General features: G+C 41.0%; 1 protein-coding gene across 1 annotated transcript; it reads left to right on the top strand.

The window, feature by feature from the left end:
- The first annotated feature begins 382 nt into the window (after positions 1–382).
- Positions 383–1,773, top strand: LOC115833358 (putative uncharacterized protein FLJ39060). The gene is made up of 2 exons (XM_030807511.1): positions 383–634; positions 1,654–1,773. The coding sequence occupies exons 1-2, from the start codon at positions 383–385 to the stop codon at positions 1,771–1,773; spliced, it is 372 nt and encodes a 123-aa protein (XP_030663371.1).
- Positions 1,774–24,470: the final 22,697 nt, after the last annotated feature.

Below are 24,470 nucleotides of genomic sequence, written 5' to 3'. Positions count from 1 at the left end.
CCGCAGCCAGTTTCTTGTCTTTATGGGGTAAAGCCTTAGGAGAAAAGGATGCAGCCAGGAAAGAGGGAGGGGGAAGAGAGGTGAGAAGTGAACGTGAGAAAGAGAAGGGGTGAGTGGAGTACATGACCAAAGGTGCCCTGGGGAAGCTGGGAGCAGGAACAAGGGTCCCCGGGCGAGTTGAAACTACCCCTCATGCTCTTTGGCCTGTTGGGTGCTCAGGTTGCAGGGAATGGGCATCCGGTTGGACCTCATGAGAACTCACACCTTGGGGCGTGGAGGGCAGGACACCATGAGAGGAGTTCCACCCTGCTGCAAAAGATAGAAGAGGAGAGTTGCCCCCAACGTAAAAGGGAAGGCAGTGACAGAAAGAGGCAAGCAGAGGATGGTGGATGGCAGAACAAGGACTATCATCACTGACATTTTCTTCACTGAGCCCACCCCAGAAATGAGCTCCCTTCCTGTGCGCCCTCACAGCTCCTTGTCGTTGAATCTCATATCACTGATGGTAATTTGCAGAGGAATAATTAAATTGGTGATTCACTTTAGGATGTACTGCCCTCCGAGGCTGAAAGCTAAACACATAGCGCCCACGTTACGCCCAGTACCACTTAAGGAACTAAGGATTAGTCACTGGGTAAGTATCCGGGGAGGGGAGGGCAGGGAGGGTGAGGGGAAGGAACGGCATAGAGAGAAGCAAAAAACAAAATGAGGGGAAAACCAGGGAGGACAACACGAGAAAGGAAAGAGGGAGAGAAAGGGCAGTGAGGGATATGGGAACTCGGAGGGAGGACAAAGGGAAAGATAAGGCATGGAGGAGTGAGAGCAGAGAGGGGAGATGAGGCGTGATGACAGAGGCTGAAGTGAGGTAGGAAGAGAGAGGAAAGAGGAAAGGAGTGTAGAGGAAATGGATGAGGGAGTACACAGAAAGGAACAAGGGGAGAGGTCCTTTACCAAAGGGCGACTGATGAGCAGGGGGCAAGATGAAGGGGCAGTGAGGGAGAAAGGGTAAGGAGGAGAAAACTGCCAGCTTTGAGAATTCTACCCTGCCCCTGGAAAGAGGGGATCCCCATCCCAGGTCAACCTGGGGCTCCCCGTGGGACTATCTCAGAGGGAGGAGCTGGATAAGCCAAGAGCAAAGGGTGCACGGGACCGCTCTTGCCTTGCTGCATGTGTCATTCAGGGCCTTCCCACCCAAACAGGGGGACCGGTCACATCAACAGCCACCTCTGCTGAATCCAAGCTCTGCACCGGATCCTCCTTTCCCCTGCCGGATACGGGTTTCAACAAGCAAATTTAAGGGAATCACTCCCCTTCCTGGGATCCCTCCCTGACTGTATCAGTTGCAACCCCTTTCGTGGTCACAGAGGCCTGGCCTCTCCCACAAGAACCCTGTGGGCCAGCCAGTGTGATGCTCTGTACATCATACTTGTTCAGGATGAAGCCTGTGTGTGTGTGTGTGTGTGTGTGTGTGTGTGTGTGTATGGGGTGGGGGTGTGTGGGATGTGTGCGTGTGTGTGTGTGTGTATGTGTGTACTAATCACAAGGATCAATATATCTGTGGGGATTGTGAATTCTTTCGATGTGACTGCCTTGCTAGAATCGCCCCTCCCAGGGGCCTTTATTTCAAGGACCAACTCTGCTTTTCTCCCACAGCCCAATGAATGCATCAGACACTCAGCTTCAGTTCCCATGGCAACAGGGGTTAATGGCCTAGAGACTAAGGATGAGACAAAGAGAAACGCAGAGAAATGTGCGTGTTCTGTCTTCCTCTGAGGTACGCAAGCCCCTTATTCAGGAACTGAAAAGAACATTCGCTTTAGTTCTACCCTGCCCTTCCCTCAATGCTGGGTGGAGGAGGGCAGAAACGCAGACGGGCCTGACATGAATCCAGAATTTCTACATCCTCTCAATGCACCTGCACGGTTTGGAGACAGGCTTCTTTGTCCCCGAGCCATCATGTTACCACCAATGTATTGTACCTGCAAACCATGCCTGTGGCACCTAGGATTCCTGCTACCCCAACTCACTTTCCTCTTTACCACCCTCTAGCCTCTATCATAGTAGGGGAGTTTTTTCAGTCATTCCTATTTTCTGACAGAAAGTTCCAGCCAGCCCAATTTCAGAAGCGCTGTCTCAGGAGGGCTCCCTGATCCTTCCTGCCAGAGTCACACAGGACACACCTCCTCCCTCTTCTCCTCTGTGGCCTGGGAGACCTCTGCCCAGACCATGGGACAAGTTCCTAGGGCTCCCCCTTCCTGCCACACTCCTGTTCCGCCAGGGCCTTGGGGAGACTCAGATGAGAGAGGTTTCTGATAGTCTCCCACTTCTGGAAGCAGCCAAACTAATGAGAGGCCTCTTGCCTGCCCCTCTTCCTGAGAAGCCCACCACCTCCTGTGTATTGACTCCCCTTACCAGAGGCTGGACAAACAGGGTGCCAGGCAGGACATGAGACATCCCACACTATAAATTTGTGATAAACAACAACTCAAAAGCTGGGCATATGCCCCCGACTTCCCCTCCCTTCTTTCCATTTATTCCAGTGAGTCTCAGAAGTCCCTTTGTCCAGCTGCACTCTCCTCTCCTGGGACCCAGCTGCCCTCCATTTCCCATGTCCTGGAACCCCTCAGTCCAAAATATCTAAGTAAACTCGTCTTCACTGCAATGGTGCAACCCACACCCACAGCCATGCCCTACGCCAGAAGGAACCACATGAAGTTCTGCCCATCTTCCTGACCTCCACAGATGTTGTGCGACATCCAGTCTCCTCTGGGTCAGGGGGTTTGTCTCATATGCACTCCTGAGTGCCCACCTGCCAGTGACTCCCCTGTGTTTCACACCCCTCTCGGGGGATCTCAGATCCACTCGGCTGCTGGTCTCTGTCTGGATGACCATGACCAGTTTCCCTTGGAGAAGGACCAATGGGGAACGGCAATGCCAGGAAGGCAACGCTTCGCTTGACTGCTCTGCTCCTTAAATCCCCAAAAGCACCACTCACGGGACTATAGACGCTATGCCAGTTACAGACTTCAGTGAAGGGTCAATAGTGACTACATGAAATTATAGTGGAACAAACTACTAGCGAGTGATGGCTAAGTATCCATGCTGCTAGAATCCAAAAGGAATCACCCATCCCCTGCCTCCCACGGAAAAGATAAGGTCTTCTGAGGACATTCCATTTCCAGTGAATTCCTGTTCATGGATTTTCTTCCTGTTTTGAGCACTGCCCTTTTCTCTCCCTGCAAAGGAGGAAGTCCCCTCCATTAATCTGCTTCATTGTAGGGAGTTCTTTATTTCTCAGTAATGGGATCTGTCTATGTCTCCACCTCCCTGTGAACACATGAACACCCAGAGACAATCACCAAACACTAAGGGGCTATGAGTGTCACATCATAATCCCTCACCTAGCTCTGTGCAGTGGCTCACACCTATAACCCCAGCTATGCAAGACGCCGAGGCAGGAGGATTGTTTGAGGCCGGGAGTTGGACACGAGCCTGGTCAATGTAGCGAGACCTCATCTCTAAAATTATAAAAACAGAAAAAATTAGCCTTATATGGTGGCACGCATCTGTGGTCCCAGCTACTCGGGAGACTCATGCAGGAGGATCACTTGAGCCCAGGAGTTTGAGGCTGCAGTGAGTTATGACAGCACCACTGCACAGAGCTTTGGGAGGCTGCACTTTGTAGCCAGGAGTTCAAGACCAGCTTGGGCATCACAGCGAGACCCCATCTGCAGACAAAAATAAAATTAAATTAAAAAAATTAAAAATATCTCTGACCGATACATTTCTCAAAATTTGAATTTGTCAGTTTACATTAACCTTCGTTACTCAGCCTGGATCCTATGGACTCCAAACTTCATTTCCTCATCCTCTGGACATCTCTGTCCTGCCAATCCCTCATTCTCAATTTGGCCATCCCGGGGGATGGAGGTTATCAGCATGGCTTTAACTGAGAGCGTGAAGCATGGGGCTGGTGGCTCATATTTTTAACACAGCCAGCCTCTCTGGTTGACACCATCTTTACCCCGCACTGTTTCACAGTTTGAATTCCTGCAGATGTCCACTGTTTCTCTGCATCTTCAAATTCTCCTGCTCCAGTGGCTATTCCCATCAGCATGCAATTATGCTCCACTGACCTCCATTTTAAACAAATACCTTCCCTTGGCGACACTTCCCTAGCAGCTGTTCTCCCACATACCTGCTGCCTTTCACAGCAAAACTTTTCTGGTAAGTTGTCTGAACAGGTTGTCACCACTTCCTCATCTCCACCTCCGATGTCTTGCATGGCCTTCTGTCCTCTAATACGCTTTTTTTTTTCCATGCTCTTTAGTAACTTACATTATGTCAAATCCAATTATCATCCCTCTTACCTGGCTTGCCCTCTTAGTAGCATTGAACGTGCTGGCCAGTACTGGTCTCTTGAAATCTCGTGGATTCCATGAAACCATCCTCTTCTGGTGATCTTCCTTCCAGGATAGATCCTATTCTTTGAGTTGTTTCCTGGCTCCTCTTCTTGTAAACTCCTCTACTTTTTGATATGCTCCAGATTGTGGCCTTGTTTCCTCCTTTTCTACATTTTTTCTCTAAGAAGTTTCCTTTCACTTTATAGATGTAAATAACACCTACATCTGCCACCTCCTGTGTCCATCAGTATGTTTGGTTAGCAACAACAGAAAAACACTCACGATTGCTCAACCAAAAAAAAAAAAAAAAAAAAACCTGATGCAAGAATATCAGGTTGCACACGAAGTCAATAAGAGGGCTGCATAACCAGGATTGGAAAGCAGGTAGGATCCATGGGAGTCTGAGACATAGAAACAATCACGAAGGTCATGCCTGAGAAATAGCTTTGTTTTGACATTGTTCTTGCAACCTTGCTACTCTGCCAGAGAGGCCGCTTTGGAAACCTTCTACCACATTTAATTTTTCAGCCTTATGGAAGTCTTAGTATAGGTTTCGTTTTGTAATAATTCAGAAATATCCCTCCAACTTGTATCCTAATATACTAGCATGTATGTTTAACTTAGGAATAAGTTATGAACATTTTGAATTCCCTCAGAGATTCTTTCCTCCTTCATTAAAAGAAACAGCTTTATTGAGATATAATTCAGATACCACAAAGCTCACCCTTTTAAAGTGTACAGTGCAGTGGTTGTTAGTATATTCCAAAAGTTGAGCAACTCCCATTCTGTAGGTGGCCTTTTCACCATGTCGATTGTTTCATTCGGTTCACCATAGGTTTTTGTTTTTGTTTTTGTTTTTTGCTTTTATTTTATTTCTATATATATATTTATTATACTTTAAGTTCTAGCGTACATGTGCACAACGTGCAGGTTTGTTACATATGTATACATGTGCCATGTTGGTGTGCTGCACCCATTAACTCGTCATTTGCATTAGGTATATCTCCTAATACTATCCCTCCCCCATCCCCCCACCCACAACAGGCCCCGGTGGGTTCACCATAGGTTTTTTGTTCCACGTAGTCTCACCAGTCTAACGTGGCTTTTTGTTGCTTGTGCTTTTTGTCATATTCAAGAGATAATTTCCAAGTCAAATGCCATGGAACTTTTCACCTATGTTCTCTTTTAGGAGATTGACAGGAAAAGATATTTGAAAAGGATATATATGATCAGGGATTAATATCCAAGCCATACAAGGAACTCCTACAACTCAATACCAAAAAAGAAGACAACAAACTGACTAACGAATGGGCAAAAGACTTGAATAGACGTTTCTCCAAAGAGGACATGCACATGCCCAACAGTATATGAAAAAGTGCTCAGCATCACTACTCATCAGAGAAATGCAAATCCAAACCACAATGAGCTATCACCTCACACTTCGAAAGATAGCTATTATCAAAACAAAAAAGAAAGAAAGAAGAAAGAAAGGAAAGGAAAGAAAAAAAAGAAAAGAAAAGAAAAGAAAGATAACAAGTGTTCTTTTGGAGAAGATGTGTAAAAATTCCAACACGGGCACACTGGAGTAGGCACGTAAAGCGGTGCAGCCACTATTGAATACACCATAGTGGTTCCTCAAAAAATTAAAAATAGAACGACCATATGATCTGGCAATCCCACTTTTGGGAATATATCCAAAAGAATTGAAATCCGGACCTTGAAGGGATATATGCACTCCCACCTTTACTGAAGCATTACATCTAACTGTCAAAATTTAAAAACAATGTGGAAACAACCTAAATGTTCATCGACAGATGAATGGATATTAAAAATGTGGTATACACATAAAATGGCACATTATTCCGCTTCCATGAAGAAGGAATTCCTGCCACCACACACAAATAATGTGGGTTCTAAATATTTCAGCTATCTAAAATAGTCAAACTTAAAAACTAGAGTGCAATGTCGGCTGCTTGAACCTGGAGGGAGGGGAAAACAGGGAGTTGCTATTCTATGGGTATAAAGTTTCCGTTGTGCAAGGGGAATACATTCTTGAGATCTCCTGTACAACCCTGTGCCTATGGTTAAGAATATGGTATTTTGCACTTAAAATTTTAGTGAGGGCGGATCTCATGTTACATGTTCTTAGCACAATAAAATAAAATTTAAAAAACAGAAAGTTGTGCAACTATCACAACCATGTAATTTAAGAACTTTTTTATTTAAAAAACATGCTGTTATGTATTTAAGTGACCTAATCTCCCCTCTTCTTCAAACCACTGGTACCCTCTGATCTATCTTCTGGCTCTCTGATTTTGCATGTAGTGAATATTTCCTATAAATCAGATCATACAATACATGACCTTTTTGACCAGCTTCTTTCAGTAAGCACTATGTTTTCCAGATGTGGCTCGTACATTCGATTAACTGCCATATAATGATACCACATATTGGTTACTCATTCAACTGTTGATGGACATGTAGATTCCTTCACTTTTTGGCTATTATGGAGGAGGCTGTTATGGACACTCTTGTACAGGATTTTACCTGAGTTATTTTTTCAAATCTCTTGGGTGAACACCTGGAGTGGACTTGCTGGGTCATAAAGGAACTCTTACTTTTGGAGGAACTGCTGCACCCTCTCCCAAAGTGATTGAGCCATCTTACAATCCCATGAGAAATGTCTTAAGATTCCAGTTCCTCCACAACCTTGCCAACATTTATCATTGTCTAACTGTTTGATTTCAGCCATCTTAGTGAGTGGGAAGCGGTATCACAATGTGGATGTGACTTGCACTTCCCTAATGACTAATGACACTGAGCATCTTTTCTTGAGCTTATTAGCCATTTGTATATGTTCTTTAGAGAAATGTCTATTGCAATCCTTTGCCCACTTTTATTTGCGCTGTGTGTCTTTTTTATTAGGCAGTCGTAAGTGTTTATTAGATATTGCAAATAGAGTCAAATATGAGATATATGGTTTTCCAATCTTTTCAGTCATCTCATAAGTTGTCTTCCCTGTCCTTGATGGTGAGCGTTGAAGCACAAAAGTATTTAATTTTAATGAAGTACAATTCCTCTGTGTTTCATGTTTTTCACCCATGATATGGGTACCATATCTACAAAGTCAATTCCAATTTCAAGGACATGAAGATTACCCCCAAAGTTTTTTTCCAAAAGTTACATAGCTTTTTTCCCCTTAGGTTTATGTCTATCATTCATTTTGAATTAATTTTCAGGCATGGCATGAGATGGTGGGTCCACTTCATTCTTCTCCTTGGGCATAACCATTTGTCCCAGCACCCTCTGTGGAAAATGCTATTCTTTCTCACTTTGAGTTGCCTTGATACACTTGTCGAAAATCAACTGAACTTAAAAGAAGAGGTTTATTTCTAAAATTTGCATTTTTATGACACTGATATATATGCCTAAATTTATGCCAGTACCACAACACATTGATTACTGTAGCTTTGCAGTAAGTTTTGAAATAGAGACATGTGAGTCCTCCATCGTTGCTCTTTTTCAAGATTGTTTTGGCTTTTCTGGGTCCCTTCCATTGCCAAGGGAATGTTAGAATCAGATTGTCAATTATGGCAAGAAGATCCTGGTGGGATTTTAAACAGAGAGTACGTTGTACCTATAGATCCACTTATGGACTGTTACTATTTTAATGATACACAGTCTTCCCCATCCATGCATAAGGGACACCTTCACATTTCTTTAGGTCGTCTTCAATTTCTTTCAATAAGGTTTTGTAGTGTTCTGCGTACAAGTCTTACACTTCTTTTTTTTTTCTAACTAATTTATTTCTAACTATTGTGTTTCTTTGGATGCTATGATAAGTGGAATTGTTTTCAAAATGAATATTGGATTATTCATCGGTAGTATAAAGACATAAAATTGTGTGTTTTACATTGATGTAGATATTATATGGAATAAACTCAATGACTCGTACTGACGGTATTTTCTTTTCTGGCTTCTTTAGGTCTTCTGGAGGTCTTCTATCTCTTTTTCTTGCCTAAATGCATTAGCTAGAAGCTCCTGTACAATGCTAAATAGAAACGATGAGAGCACACATTGTCGCTTGTTGAGGGTGAAAGTTTTCAGCCTTTCACCGTTAATCATGATGGCAATTGTGAATTTCTGGTAGAATCTACTGAGTTGCAGAAGTGCCTTTTTTCTCCAGTTTCTTCATATTTTTGTAATTGTGAAATGGTTTTGGATCTGTCACAAGTTTTCTCTGTGTCTACGGAAATGATAATATGGGGTTTTTATTTGGTTAGTGTGGTATATTATATTGATTGATTTTTGTATGTTGAACCAACTTTACATTCCTGGAGCAAGTTCCACTCGGTCTTTGTGTAAAATCTTTGTGTGTGTATGCCTGTGTGTGTGTGCGCACGTGTGTGTGTTGCTGGATTAGGTAGGTGTGTAATTTGTGGAGGAGATTTGCGTATACATAACAGATATTCATCTGTAGTTAGGTTAGTTATTTCCTTCTGATGCCTTGTCTAATTTTGGAGTTTGGTTAAAGTTTGGCTCAAAAAACTAGCTGGGAAGGGCGCCCTTCTGTTCTTGAGCAATCCTGTGAAGCTTTGGTGTTAAGTGTCCTTTAAATATTTGGTAGAATTCCACCAGTTAACCCTGGACTTTTCTTTGGGGGAATATATTTGTTGGTAATTCAATCCCTTTACTTGTTGTAAATCAATTCAAATCTTCTACTTCTCCTTTAGGCAGTTTCAGTAATTTGTGCGTTTCTGGACATTTGTCCTTTTCACAAGATTATCTAATTGGTTGCCATGCTGTTGTTCACAGTATTTCCCATAACCTTTTTATTTCTGTAAGATTGTATTAATATCCTATATTCTAGTTTTGATTTTTGTAATATGCATCTTTTCTATTCTTTCTTAGTCTGGCAAAAGCATGTCAATTTCATTGATCTTTGTTAATGAACCAGCTTTTGGTTTGGTTAATTTTCTCTATTATTTCCTATACAGTCCTTATTTCCTTCCTTCTGCCTGTTTGGGGTTAGTTTACTTTTCTTGCTCCTGTGTCTTAACATAAAAATTTAGGAGAATTTTTTGAGAGCACTACTCTTTTTTTAATATAGGCATTTATAGCTATACATTCGCATCTAAGAGCTAATTTGGCCGCACCCTACAAGGCTGGGATCTTGTGTGCATCTTTCTCCCTTCAGTTGTGTCCATTTTTGCTTCGTGTCTTGTGGGGCACTATTGCTATGTGTCTATATATTTTTATAACAATCTTTGTATCTTCCTGATGGATTCAGCACTCTACCATAAAACGTCCTTCTCTGTATCTAAATCGAATTGTCTTAAAGTATATTTTTGTCTCAGAGAATATTAGTAAAGCCATTCCAACTCTCTTTTCATGATTGTTTCCACACTATACTTTTTTCATGCTTTTATTTTAAGCAATTTACGTCTTTGAAAGTAAAGCACACCTCTTCAAGATAACATGTAATTGGAGCATTTACACAAATCTGTTCTGCCAATCTCTCCTTTTGGTTTTGTTGAGGGCATTTTCTTCTACATTTATAAAAGATATTGTTCTGTAGTATGCTCTTCCTGCGATGTCCTCTTCTGCCTTTGGTTTCTGGGTAATATTGGTCTCATGGAATGACTTCAGTGAGTTTGAGCAAGTTACTTAACTTTCGTGAACCTCAAAGACTAAGAGGGATGTGAATGGGCTGAGTCTGGAAGGTCTTCTTTTCTCTAAGCAGTCTTCTCCAGGTGGTGGTGGGGCGGAGGCACCTGCTAGGAGTAGAATGAGGAGTGGATGGATAGTGGGGTCAGATGTCATCTTGTGCATCCCTTATCTCCCAGGTCCTCCCTTCACCTTCCTGCCCATCCTGTCTCCCTCCCCATTTATAGCTACCACAAGGAATTCGAAGGAGTTTGCGGAACTTTAGATGAAATTTCTCTTCCTCCAAAAGTGGGTTGGATAAGAGGCGCTCAAAATATTTCTGAACCCAAATATTTTTCAGAGAACATAGGATGATGAAGAAACAATGTGCCGTTGAACTTCTATACTCTCTTCCACACAGTGAAAAGCATATTTAGTCTTTACAGTGGGTAATAAAATCCCTGAGTCCAGAAAATGAAACCTGGGGGAACGAAGAGGCTTCACTGAGGCTTCAGTATTTTGGCAATCTTCATAGCCAAGGAAGGGCTTGCTGGGGCACTGTATGCCGTGTGATGGCTGTAGAATCACACGGCATACAGAATGGAAGATCATGCTTCCTCTTACCACGGGAACTCCCAATCTGGTTTGAAAAAGGGGACCCATACATGACATTATTCAGTACAATGAAAGGTGCTATAGAAGCTGAAGAGCCTTCGAAAAGATGGACGAGAATTAGTCACTGCCATTGAGAAGTTCAGAGTCTGGTGGGAGAGATAAGGCTCATAGACAATGATACTTATCATAGTGAATATTACCTTTCTTACAGGAACGAAGAGGAGGGAAGAAACAGCTTCCTGAGGGAGTCAGGAGCACTTGCTCCAAGTTTAAGCGACGAGTTGCAGGTTATCAACCATCAAAGCTGTGGCAATGACATTCTGGGAAGAAGGAACAGAGTTTGCAAAGAAGGAAGCTTATTTGACACACGTTTTTTGAGAACTCTGTCTTCCCCAAATACTGTGCAAGGTTTGAGAGCTACAGAGGAAATGAACCATGCCTCTGTCCGGATCACTAATGAATCCATGTACCCTGAACTGGCAAGGGAAACATTCACAAACCAGTTCTCATCATTTTAAAAGGTATAATGACTCCAAGGATGCCTGGGGAAGGCCATCTCGTCATCCGGTCAGGTCCCCCACAGGGGAAGTCAGTACCATGCTATGATCACCGTTATTCCCAGTTTTGTAGGTGAAGCAATTAAACGTTGTCCACACATCCAGAGGGAATTGGGCTACAGAAGACTGCCTCACATTGATACAATTTACCAAAATTATACCCATATGGTACACAAAATGAGGTCAGGTGCATCATTTGAATGAAACATTGACAATTTTAAAACACATTAAATAATTTTTCCTAAAAGATACATTTTGCCTCACTTACATTTGTTTTTTACAGTAACTTTCTATTTATGACAAGTGATGTTGGATTTCCACTGATGGTAGTGATATTAAGTTTCCTTTGAAAATATTGATGAAAAACTATTTTGTTCAAAGGAAAACACTATGCCTTCTAAACACGACAATGAAGATAGCATGTGATATTAATGAATTGAAATTCTAAACAAACAATAAGAAATGCAAGTGAAATATTAATGTAGACTGGAAGCATTTGGTATTATAATAGTTTTACCACAATTACATATGGCAAAAAGAGTGAAGGTGGTAAACGGATGATTACTGAAATCAGGGACCAACTCGAATTTTCTCCCAGAGTCCAATGAATGCGTCAGACACTCAGCTTCGGTTCCCATGGTAACTAGGACTAATGGTCTCGGGACTAAGAACGAGACAAAGAGAAACACAGAGAAATGTGCACATTCTGTCTTCCTGTGAGGTACACAAGCCCCTATTCAGCAAATGAAAAGAACATTCACTTTAGTTCTGCCCTGACCTCCCCTCACTGCTGGGTGGAGGAGAACGGAAAGGCGGAGGGATCCAATACCAATCTTAAGCGTTTACATCCAGGCTTACTTGTCCTTTAGCCGCCATCTTACCAACAATGTATTGTACCTCCAAACCATGCCCGTGGAATCTAGGATTCTTGCTATCCCAATCTACTTGCCCTGTTCCCCACCCACTAGCCTCTATCATAATATGGGAGGTTTTCAGTCATCCCCATTTTATGTCAGATAGTTCCAGCCCGATTTCAGAAATGCTGCCCCAGAAAACTTCCCTGACCCTTCCTGTCAGATCGCACCCTTCCTGTCAGAACAGAACAGACTCCCTCCCTTTTCTCCTCTGGGGCCTGGGAGACCTCGGCCCAGATCATGGGACCAGCTTCTAGGGCTCCCCCTTCCTGCCACACTCCCATTCCACCAGGGCCTGGGGGGAGACCCAAAGGAGGGAAGTTTCTGACAGTCTCGTGTTCTGGGAAGCAGCCAAACTAATGAGGGGCCTCTTCCCTGTCCCTTTTTCCTGAGTATCTATCTCCTTTGTATTGGCTCCCTGTATCACAGGCTGGACAAATAGGGTTCCAGGCAGGACATGACACATTCCACACCATAAAGTTGTGAAGAAAAACCACACAAAAGCTGGGCATAGGCCCCCAACTTCCACTCCCTTCCTTCCATTTATTCCAGCGAGTCTCTGAAGTCCCTTTGTCCAGCTGCACTCTCCTTTCCTGGGACCCAGCTGCCATTTTCCATGTCCTGGAAACTCTCGACCCAAAATACCCAAGTAACTTCATTGTACTATTCCTTTCTTGCATTGCTGTAAAGAAATACCTGAGACTGGGTAATTTATAAAGGAAAAAGGTTTAATTGGCTCACAGCTCTGCAGGCTGTACAGGAAGCCTGATTTTGGCATCTGCTCGGCTTCTGGCAAGGCCTCAGGAAACTTGCAATCCTAGCGGAAGGCAAAGGAAGAGGGAGCACTTCACGGGGGGAGGGAGCACTTCACATGGGCGGGGCAGAAGGAAGAGGATCAGGAGGAGATGCTACACACTGTTAAACAACCAGCTCTCATGAGAACTCTATCCTGATAACAGCACTAGGGAAATGATGCTAAAGCATTGGAAACCACCCCCATCATCCAATCACCTCCTATCAGGCCCAACCTCCAACACTGGGATTACAACTGGACATGAGATTTCGGCAGAGACACAGGTCCAAACCATATCCCCCATCTTCACTGCAGTGGAGCAACCCACACCCATAGCCGTGCCCCCCACCAGAAGGAACCACATGAAGGTTTGCCCATCTTCCTGACCTCCATGGACAGTAGGCGATGTCCAGTCTCCTTTTGGTCTGGGGGTTTGTCTCATATGCTCTCCTGGGTACCCACCTGCCAGTGACTCCTCTGTGTTTCACACCCCTCTCAGGGGATCCCAGATCCACTTGGGCGCTGGTCTCTGTCTGGATGACTAGGACCATGGAATCTGTCTACATCACCACCTCCCTATGAACATATGTACACACAGGGATACTCAAACAAACGCTAAGAAACCATGAGTTTCACACAATAATCCCTAACCAATTCACTTTGCAAAATCTGAATTTGTCAGCGTAGGTTAACCTCCATTACTCAGTCTGAGTCTCAGAGTCTTCAAAGTTCAATTCCTCGTCCTCTGGACATCTCTGCCCTGCCAATCGGTCTTTCTTAATTTGGCCATCCCTGGGGTTACAGGTTATCAGCATGTCTTTAACCAATAGCTTGAAGTGTAGGGCTGGCGGGGTGACATTTTTTTTTTTAATTAAACAAAGCTAGCCTCTCTGGTTGATCTCATCTTTACCTCTCACTGTTTTAAATGTTTTATTTCTGAAGATGACCATTGTTTCTCTGCATCTGCAATTTCTTCTGCTCCACTGATACTTAATATCAGCATACTCCACCATCCTCTATCTTAAATACCTTCCCTTGTTCACACTTCCCTACTACTTATTGTTCCATATATTTGCTGCCCTTCACAACAAAACTTTTTTGATATCTTGTCTAAACTGGTTGTCCCCACTTCCTCATCTCCACTGTCAATGTCTTGTAACCCCTTCAGACCTTTAAACATGCCTTTCTTCATGGTCTTTAACAAATAAATGCAATAGCAATCCTTAGAGGAAAGTTTATAGTAATAAATGCCTACATTAAAAAGTAGAAACTAAGTCCAAAGTTAGCAAAAGGAAATAATAAAAAAAAAAGATTAGAGCAGAAATATGTCAAATACATAACAAGTCAAATAGAGAAATGGTAAAGAAAATCATCAAAATTAGGAGTTTCCTTCTTGAAAAGATTAACAAAATTGAGAAGCCTATAGCTAGACCTACTAAGAAAAAAGAGAGAAGCCACTAATAAATAAAATCAGGTTTGAAAGAGAAGACATTTCAATGGATGCCTCGGAAACAAAGAATATCATAACGGAAGATTATCAATGTATATACACCAACAAATCAGATAACCTAGAATAGATACATTCTTAGAAACATAAAACCTATCAAAACTGAATAAAGACGAAGTAGAAATCATGAACAGACCAAAAATATAAAGGTATTGCATTATTAATTAAAAATAGCCCAACAAATAAAACCCCAGAAGCAGATGGATTCGTGGGTGATTTCTATCAAACATTGAAAGAAAAAGTGCTAACAGTCCTTCTCAAACTCTTCCAAAAAATAGAAGATGGAATACTGGCAAACTCATCTTATAAAGTTAGCATCACCCTGATCACCAAAGATACCAAAAGAAAATACGACTGCTGACCTATATCCCTGACAAACATAGATGCAGAAATCCTCAGTGAAATATTAGCAAATTGAATTCAACAGCAAGTTAAATGTATCATACATCATAACCAAGTAGGATTTATCTCTGGGATACAAGAATGATTCTTCATGCTCAAATCAATCAGTGTTGTACATCACATTAACAAAATGAACATAAATATACCCCACATGATTATTTTGATAGATGCACAAAAAGCATTTGGCAAATTTCAACATCGATTGATTAATCTATCCATGATTAAAACTCTCAACAAGATAGATGTAGAAGGAACTTACCTCACCACAATAAAGGCCATGTATGAAAATCCCACAGCAAACTTTATAATCAATAGGGAAAACCTAAAATCTGTCCCTCCAAGTTCAGGTACTAGGCAAGTATGCCCACTCTCACCAATTCTATTCAATAGAATACTGGAAGTCTTAGAGTTCTAGCCAGAACAACGAGATACAAAAAAGAAATAAAATGCTTCCAAATTGGAAAGGAAAAAGTAAAATTATCTCTGTTTTCAGCATCATCATAAAAATGTTTTGTTAAAACAATGTTTGTAAAACGATGATGTTTTGGCATCATCATAAACAAAGAAGACCATAAAGAGTCAACCAAAAGTAACGTTAGAATTCATAAGCCAATTCGGTATAATTGCAGGATATAAAATCAACATACAAAAATTAGTCACATTTCCGCTTACAAACAATGAACTATCCAAAAACAAAGTTAAGAAAACAACCCATTCACAAGAGTAACAAAAATAATTAAATAATAAAATACTTAGGAATAAAGCCAAATGAAGGAGTTTAAGACCTGTACACTGAAAATTACAGAACATTGATGAAATAAATTAAAGAAGACACAGATGAATGGAAAGACATCTTGTGTTCTATACATTTTCAGTATGTATAGAAACTCCTAAAAGTCAATAGCAAAACATGTATTAAAAATTTAAAAATGGCAAAAGACTTGAACGGACATTTCTCCAAAGAATACAAACAAATGGCCAACACATATATGAAAAGATGCTCAATATCACTAAGCATAAGGAAAATGCAAATCAAAACTAGAAGGAGATATCACCTCATGCCTGTTAGAATAGTTGTAACAACAGAAAACACTAAGGGCAATATGTATTGACAATATTGCAGAGAAATTGAAACCCTTTTAAAATATGGTAGGTATACAATGTGATGCAGTCATTATCAAAAACATTATGGGGTTCCACAAAAAAATTGCCATATGATCCAGCAATCCCACTTCTAGATATATTAAAAAAATGAATACAGGATCTCAAAGGGATATCTGCACTCTATGTTTGCTGCAGCATTATTTACAATAATCAAGTGATGGAAACAACCCAAATGTCAATTGACAGATGAATGGACCAAGAAAATGTGGTGACACACAATGGGATATTATTCAGACTTTAAGAAGGAAGACTTCCTGTGGAGGAGGTAGAGCAAGATGGCAGAATAGAAGGCTCCTCTGATCGACACCCCCATCCCTACTCCACAAGGACATCAATTTATCTACACACAAAAATATGTTCATGAGAACCAAAAATCACAGTACCTGGTTTTCACTTTGTATCACTGAAAGACGTACTTAAGATGTAAAAGGGACTGTCTTGAATTGCTGACACAACCCATCCCACACCTCCCAACAGCAGTGGTGTGGTGTGGAGAGCACTTTTGCACGCTGGTGGAGGGAGAGCACAGCAACTGTGAGGCACTGAACTGAATGCTGTCCTGTTAGAGCAGAAAGGAAAACACGACCATCAACTCAGCTGATGCCTACCCACGAAAGGAGCATTTAAAACAGCCTAGCCAGAGGGGAATTGCCAATCCCAGCAGTCAGAACTTGAGTTCCCACAAACCTCGCCACTGAGAAGTAACATGCTCTGGGTCTCTAAGTAAACTTGGAAGGCAGTCTAGGCCACAAGAACTGCAACTCTTAGGCAAGTCCTAGTGCTGAACTGGACCCAGAGACAGTGGACTGGGAGGGCACCTGACCTACTGAGACACCAGGTGGCATGGCTAAGGGAGTGCTGGCATCACCCTCCCTGAACCCCAGGCTGCACAGCTTGCAGCTCCAAAAGATACCCCTTCCTTCCACTTGAGGAGGGGAGAGGGAAGACTGGGGAGGACTTTGTCTTACATCTTGGATGCTAGCTCAGCCAAAGCAGGATAGGGCACCAGTCAGAGCCATAAGGCCCCCATTCCTGGCACTAGCTCCCGTACAACATGTCTAGACACTTCCTGGGCCAGAAGGGAACCCACTGTCTTGAAGGGAAGGATGCAGTGCTGGCATCATTTATCACCTGCTAACTGAAGTGTGCTTGGGCTTTTAAAAAACAGAAGTGATACCCAGGTACTATGTTGAGGGCCCTGGGAAAGTCCCTGAGACTTTCTGGATTCAGGAGAAACTCAGCACATTCTTAGCTGTGGTGGCTAGAGAGCGAAACTCCTTCTGCCTGTGAAAAGCAGAGGGAAAACTAAAAGGGACTTTGTCTTGCACCTTAGGTACCAGCTTGGCCACAGGGGAGTTGAGGACCAAGCAAGCTCTTGGGGTTCCTGATTCTAGGACTTGACTCTTGGATGGCATTTCTGGACCTACCCTGGGGCAAATGGGAGCCCATTGCCCTGAAAGGTGAGTTCCAGGCCAGGCAGCATTCACCACAAGCTGACTTAGGAGCCCCTGGGTCTTACAGGAACATCAATGATAGTCTGGCAGCACTCCCTGTGGCCTGTGGTGGTATTGGCTATAGGGTGAAGCTCCTCTGCATTTGGAAAGAGGAGGGAAGCGTGAGAAAGGATGCATCTTGTGGTCTGATTGCCAGCTCAGCCACAGTACAATAGAACACCAGGTGGACTTCTAAGGTTTTTGACTCTAACCCCTAATTCCTGGATGGTACCTCTGGACCCACTTGAGGCCTGGGGGACCTCACTGCCTTGAAGGGAAGGACAGAGGTCTGGCTGGCTTTGCCCCCTGCTGATTGTGGAATCCCAGGGCTTTGAGTGAACATAGGCAGTAGCCAGGGAGTGGTTACATCAGGCCTTGGTCAAAACCCCGTGTTGTTCAGGCATCAGGTCTGACCCAGTGCAGTCCCAGTGGTGGTGGCCACAGGGCAACTTGTGTCACTCTATCACCAGCTTTAGGTGGCTTGGAACACAGAGAGAGACTCCATTTATTTGGGATAAAGTAAGGGAAGAAAATAAGAGTCTCTGCCTGGTATTTCAGAGAATTGTCCCAAAATCTGTCCTAGACCATCAGGGTGGTACCTCTGCACATCTGCAAGAATGATAGCATTATGGGCTTGGGGTGCCCCCTAAAGCAGATACAGCTTAAATCACAACACCAACTCCTTTTGAATAGCTGGAAAGCCTTACTAAGAAGGACAGGTACACACGAGCCCAGACAATGAAGACTACAATAAATACCAAACCCTTCCACTGCACAGACACTGACAAACATCTATGAACATCAACATCATCTGGGAAAACATTACCTCACCAAATGAACTAAATAAGGCACCAGAGACCAATCCTGGAGAAACAGAGATATGTGACCTTTCAGACAGATAATTCAATATAGCTGTTTTGAGGAAGCTCAAAGAAATTCAAGATAACACTGAGAAGGAATTCAGAATTTTATTGGATAAACTTAACAAAGATATTGAAATAATTAAGATAAATTGAGCAGAAATTCTGGAGTTGAAAAATGCAATTGGCATACTGAAGAATAGATCAGTGTCTTTTAATACCAGATTGATCAAGCAGAACAAAGAATTAGTGAGCTTGAAGACAAGCTATTTGAAAATACACAGAAGAGACAAAAGGAAAAAGAAAAACAAACAATGAAGCACACCTAAAGGATCTAGAAAATAGCCTCACAAAAGCAAAGCTAAGAGTTATTAGCCTTAAAAAGAAGGTAGAGAAAGAGATAGGGGTAGAAAGTTTATTCAAAGGGAACATAACAGAGAACTTCCCAAACCTAGAGGAAGATATCAATATGCAAGTACTAGAAAATTATAAGGCACCAAGCAGATTTAACCCAAAGAAGACTAGCTCAAGACATTTAATAATCAAACTCCCAAAGATCAAGGATAAAGAAAGTATTCTAAAAGCAGCAAGAGGTAAGAAACAAATAACATATAATGGAACTCCAATACATCTGGTAGCTGGCTTTTCAGTAGAAACTTTACAGGCTGGGAGAGAGTCACATGGCATATTTAAAGTGCTGAAGGAAAGAAAAGCTTATCCTAAAATAGTATATCTGGCAAAAAAAAATCCTTCAAACATGAAAGAAAAATAAAGACATTACCAGACAAACAAAAGCTGAGAGATTTCATGAACACCAGACCTGTCCCACAAGAAATGCTAAAGGAGGTACTTCAACTGGAAGGAAAGGACAATAATGAGCATCAAGTAATCACCTAAAGATACAAAACTCACTGGTAATAGTAAATACACAGAAAAACACAGAATATTATAACACTGTAACTGCAGTGTGTAAACTACTCTTTTTCTAAGTAGAAAGGCTAAATGATGAGCCAATCAAAAATAATAATTAACAATGATTTTTTAAGACATGAACAGTACAATAAGATACAAGAGAAAAAAGAAAAATTTAATAAGTAGGGGGACAAAGTTAAGGAATAGCATTTTTATTAGCTTTCTTTTTGCATGTTTGCTTATTTATGCAAACAGTGTTGTTATCAGCTTAAAACAATTGGTTATAAGATAGAAATTGCAAGCCTCATGGTAACCTCAAACCAAAAAAATATACAAGGGATACACACACACAAAAATCAAGAAACCGACCTATATCACCAGTGAAAATCACCCTGACTTGAGGAAGACAGGAAGGAAAGAAAGAAGGAAGAAAAGACCACAAAACACCAGAAAACAAATAACAAAAGGGCAGGAATAAGTTATTACTTATCAGTAATATTTGCATTAGTTCATTCTCATGCTGCTTTAAAGAACTGTCTGAGACTGGGTAATTTATAAAGAAAAGAAGTTTAATTGACTCACAGTTCCACAGGGCTGGGGAGGCCTCAGGAAACTTGCAATCACAGAAGAAGGGGAAACAAACACATCCTTTTACACATGGCAGCAGGAAGGAGAAGTTTTGGGAGCAAGCCCCTCAAAATCTGGCCATAAACTGGCCCCAAAACTGGCCATAAACAGAATCTCTGCAGCACTGTGACGTATTCATAATGGCCGTAAAGCCCAAGCTGGAAGGTTGTGGGTTTACAGGAATGAGGGCAAGGAAGAACTGGCCCGCCCAGGGTGGAAAACCGCTTAAAGGCATTCTTAAGCCACAAACAATAGCATGAGTGATCTGTGCCTTAAGGACATGCTCCTGCTGCAGTTAACTAGCCCAACCTATTCCTTTAATTCGGCCCATCCCTTTGTTTCCCATAAGGGATACTTTTAGTTAATTTAACATCTATAGAAACAATGCTAATGACTGGTTTGCTGTTAATAAATATGTGGGTAAATCTCTGTTCGGGGCTCTCAGCTCTGAAGGCTGTGAGAACCCTGATTTCCCACTTCACACCTCTATATTTCTGTGTGTGTGTCTTTAATTCCTCTAGTGCTGCTGGGTTAGGGTCTCTCTGACCAAGCTGGTCTTGGCAGAGAAGTGCTAAGCAAACAGGGAAAAGCCCCTTATAAAACCATCAGATCTTGTGAGAACTCACTCACTATCATGAGAACAGCATGTGGTAACTGCCCCCATGATTCAATTACGTCCCACCAGGTCCCTCCCATTACGTGGGAATTATGGGAACTACAATTCAAGGTGAAATTTGGGTGTGGACACATCCAAGCCATATCAATATTGAATGAAAATGGACTAAACTCTCCAATCACAAGACATAGACTAGCTGAATGGATAAAAAACAATACCCATCAGTCTGTTGCCTACAAGAAACACACTTCACCTATAAAGACACACAAAGACTGAAAATAAAGGGGTGGAAAAAGATAGTCCACAGCAATGAAAACCAAAAAGCAGCAGGAGTCACTATACTTACATCAGACAAAATAAATGTCAAGACCAAAATGATAAGAAAAGAAACAGGTCACTATATAATGCTGAAGGGTTCAACTTAGCAAGAGGATATAACAATTTTAAGTATATATGCACCCGACACTGGAGCACCCAAATATATAAAGCAAATATTATTAGAGTGAAAGAGACAGGCCCCAATACAATGATAGCTGGAAACTTCAACACTCCATTTCAGCACTGGACAGATCTTCCAGTCAGAGAATCAAGAAAGAAACATCAGATTTAATCTTTACTATAAATCAAATGGCTCTAATAGTTTGCAAGAGCAAATCAAACCCCAACATTAGTAGAAGAGAATGAATAATAAATATCAGAGCAGAAATAATGTTGAAGAAAGAAGGCAAAAGATTAATGAACTGAAAAGTTGCTTTTTTGAAAACTTAAACAAAATTGACCAACCTCTAGCCAGACTAAGAGAGGAGATCCAAATAAATAAAATCAGACATGAAAAAGGAGACATTACAACTGATACTACAGAAATTCAAAGGATTATTAGTGACTAATATGAGCAACTAAATGCCAATAAACTGGAAAATCTAGAAGAAATGGGCAAATTCCTAGACACATACACTCACCAACATTGAACCTGGAAGAAATCCAAAACCTGAACAGACCAATAACAAATAACAAAATTGAGGCCATAATAAAGTCTCCCAGTAAAGAAAAGCCCGAGACCCAATGGCTTCTGTGCTGAATTCTACTGAACATTTAAAGATGATCTAATACTAATCCTACTCAATACTACTCTGAAAAATAGAGGAGGAGGGACTACTTCCAAACTCATTCTACAAGGCCAGTATTACCCTGATACCAAAACCAGGCATCAAAAAAAGAAAACTACAGGCCAATATCTCTTAGGAATATTAATGCAAAAATCCTTAACAAAATACTACCTAACTGAATTCAACAATACATTAGAAAGATCAGTCATCATGACCAACTGGGATTTCTCCCTGGGATACAAGGATGATTCAACATATGCCAATCAATCAATGTGATACATCCTATCAACAGAATGAAGGATAAAAACGACATAACCATTTCAATGGATCATTTCTATATAAAGCATTTGATAATATCCAACATCCCTTCATGATAAAAACCCTCAAAAACTGGGGATAGAAGGAATATACCTCAACATAATTAAAGTCATTTATGACAGACCCACAACTAGCATCATACTGAATGGGGAAAAACTGAAAGCATTTCTTCTAAGATCTGAAACACAACAAGGAAGCCCACTTTCACTGCTGCTATTCAGCATGGTACTAGATGCCCTAGCTAGAGCAATCCGACAAGAGAAAGACATAATGGACATCCAAGTTGGAAAGGAAGAAGTTTAATTATTCTTGTTTGCAGAAAATATGATCTTATATATGAAAAAATCTAAAGATTCCATGAGAAAACTATTTGAGCTAATAAACAAACTCAGTAAATTTGCAGGATACAAAATTGACATACAAAAATCAGTAGCATATGTATATGCCAACAGTGAGCAATCTGAAAAGGAAATAAAAAAAGTAATCCCATTTACAATAGCCACACATAAAATTAAATACCCAGGAATTAACCAAAGAAGTGAAAGATCTCTATAAAGAAAACTATAAAATACTGATGAAAGAAATTGAAGAGGACACGAAAAAATGGAAAAATATTCCATGTTTATAGATTGGAAGAATCAATACTGTTAAAATCTTCATACCAACCAAAGCAATTTACAGATTCAATGCAATCCCTATCAAAATACCAATGACATTCTTCACAGAAATAGAAAAAACAATTCTAAAATTTATATGAAACCAAAAAAGACTAAGAATAGCCAACACTATTTTAAACAAAGAAAAATAAAACATTATGAACTTCAAATTTATACTACTGAGATATAATAACCAAAAAGCATGATACTGGCATCAAAAGAGACACAGAGACCAATAGAACAGAATAGAGAACCCATAAACAAATCCACACACCTACAGTGAACTCATTTTTGACAAAGGTGCCAAGTACCTACAGTAGGAAAAAGACAGTCTGTTCTATAAATGTTGCTGGGAAAACTGGATATCCATACGCAGAAGAATGAAACTAGGGCCCTATCTGTCACCATATAGAAAAATCAAACCAAAATGTATTAATGACTTAAATCTAAGACCTCAAACTAAGAGACTACTGCACGAAAACATTGGGGAAAATTTCCAGGACATCAGACTGGGCAAAGATTTCTTGAGCGATACCCCACAAGCACAGGCAATCAAAGCAAAAATGGACAAATGAGATCACATCAAGTTAAAAGGCTTCTTCTGCACATCAAAGGAAACAATCAAGAAAGTGAAGAGATAACCCATAGAATGGGAGAAAATATTTGCAAACTACCCATCTGACAAGGGATTAATAACCAGAATATATAAGGAGGTCAAACAACTCTACAGGAAAACATCTAATGATCCAATCAAAAAATGGACAAAAGATTTGGATAGACATTTTTCAAAAGAAGACACACAAATAACAAAAAGTCATATGAAAAGGTGCTCGACATCACCGATCATCATAGAAATGCAAATCAAAACTACAATGAGATATCATCTCACCCCAGTTTAAATGGCTTCTATCCAAAAGACAGGCAATAACAAATGCTGGCGAGGATGTGGAGTAAAGAGAACTCTTGTACACTGTTGGTGGGAGTATAAATTGGTACAGCCACTATGGAGAACAGTTTGGAGGTTCCTCAGAAAACTAAAACTTGAGTTACCATATGATCCAGCAATTTCAGTGCTGGATATATACCCCCAAAGAAAGAAAATCAGTACATCGGAGAGATATCTGCACTCACATATTTGTTGTGGCACTATTCACAATAGCTGAGATTTGGAAGCAACCTAAGTGTCCATCAAGAGATGAATGGATAAAAAATATGGTACATATACACAATGGAGTACTATTCAGCCATAAAAAGAATGAGATCCTGTCATTTGCAACAACATGGATGGAACTGGAGATGATTATATTAGGTGAAATAAGCCAATCACAGAAAGACAAACATTGCACGTTCTCACTTATTTGTGGCATCTAAAAATCCAAACAGTTGAACTCATGGACACAGAGAATAGAAGCCTGGTACCAGAGGCTGGGAAGGGTAGCAGGGGCTGGTGAGAAGGTAAGGATCATTATTGGGTACACAAAAATAAAAAGAATTTATAACACCTACTATTTGATAGTATAACAGGGTGACTGTAGTCAATAATAACTTAATTGTACATTTAAAAATAACTAAAAGAGTGTAACTGGTTTCTTTTATTATAACACAGAGGATAAATGCTTGAGGGGATGCATATCCCATTCTCTATGATGTGATCATTGTGCAGCACGTGCCTGTACCAAAACATCTCATGTATGCCCACAAAAATTAAAAATTTAAAAATTTAAAATAAAAAAAGGAAATTCTATCTTTCATGACAACATGGATGGACCTAGAAGATACTAGCTAAGTGAAATAAATCAGTTGCAGAAGTACAAATACTGCATACTTTCTCTTCTATGAGGCATCAAAAATAGTCAAACATGTAGAAGTAGAAAATAGAGT

This window comes from Nomascus leucogenys, chromosome X (genome assembly GCF_006542625.1).
Source record: "Nomascus leucogenys isolate Asia chromosome X, Asia_NLE_v1, whole genome shotgun sequence".
NCBI lineage: Eukaryota > Metazoa > Chordata > Mammalia > Primates > Hylobatidae > Nomascus > Nomascus leucogenys.
The sequence above is the reverse complement of the archived record's forward strand: the minus strand, read 5'-3'. Positions and strand labels throughout refer to the sequence as shown.

What these genes read in the sequence shown, in the direction of transcription:
- LOC115833358 (XM_030807511.1), top strand. Translation starts at nt 383, where the DNA reads ATGGTGGATGGCAGAACAAGGACTATCATCACTGACATTTTCTTCACT. An exon ending in AACTAAGGATTAGTCACTGG is followed by an intron (nt 635 to 1,653) that starts GTAAGTATCCGG and finishes TTTCTCCCACAG; the next exon opens with CCCAATGAATGCATCAGACA.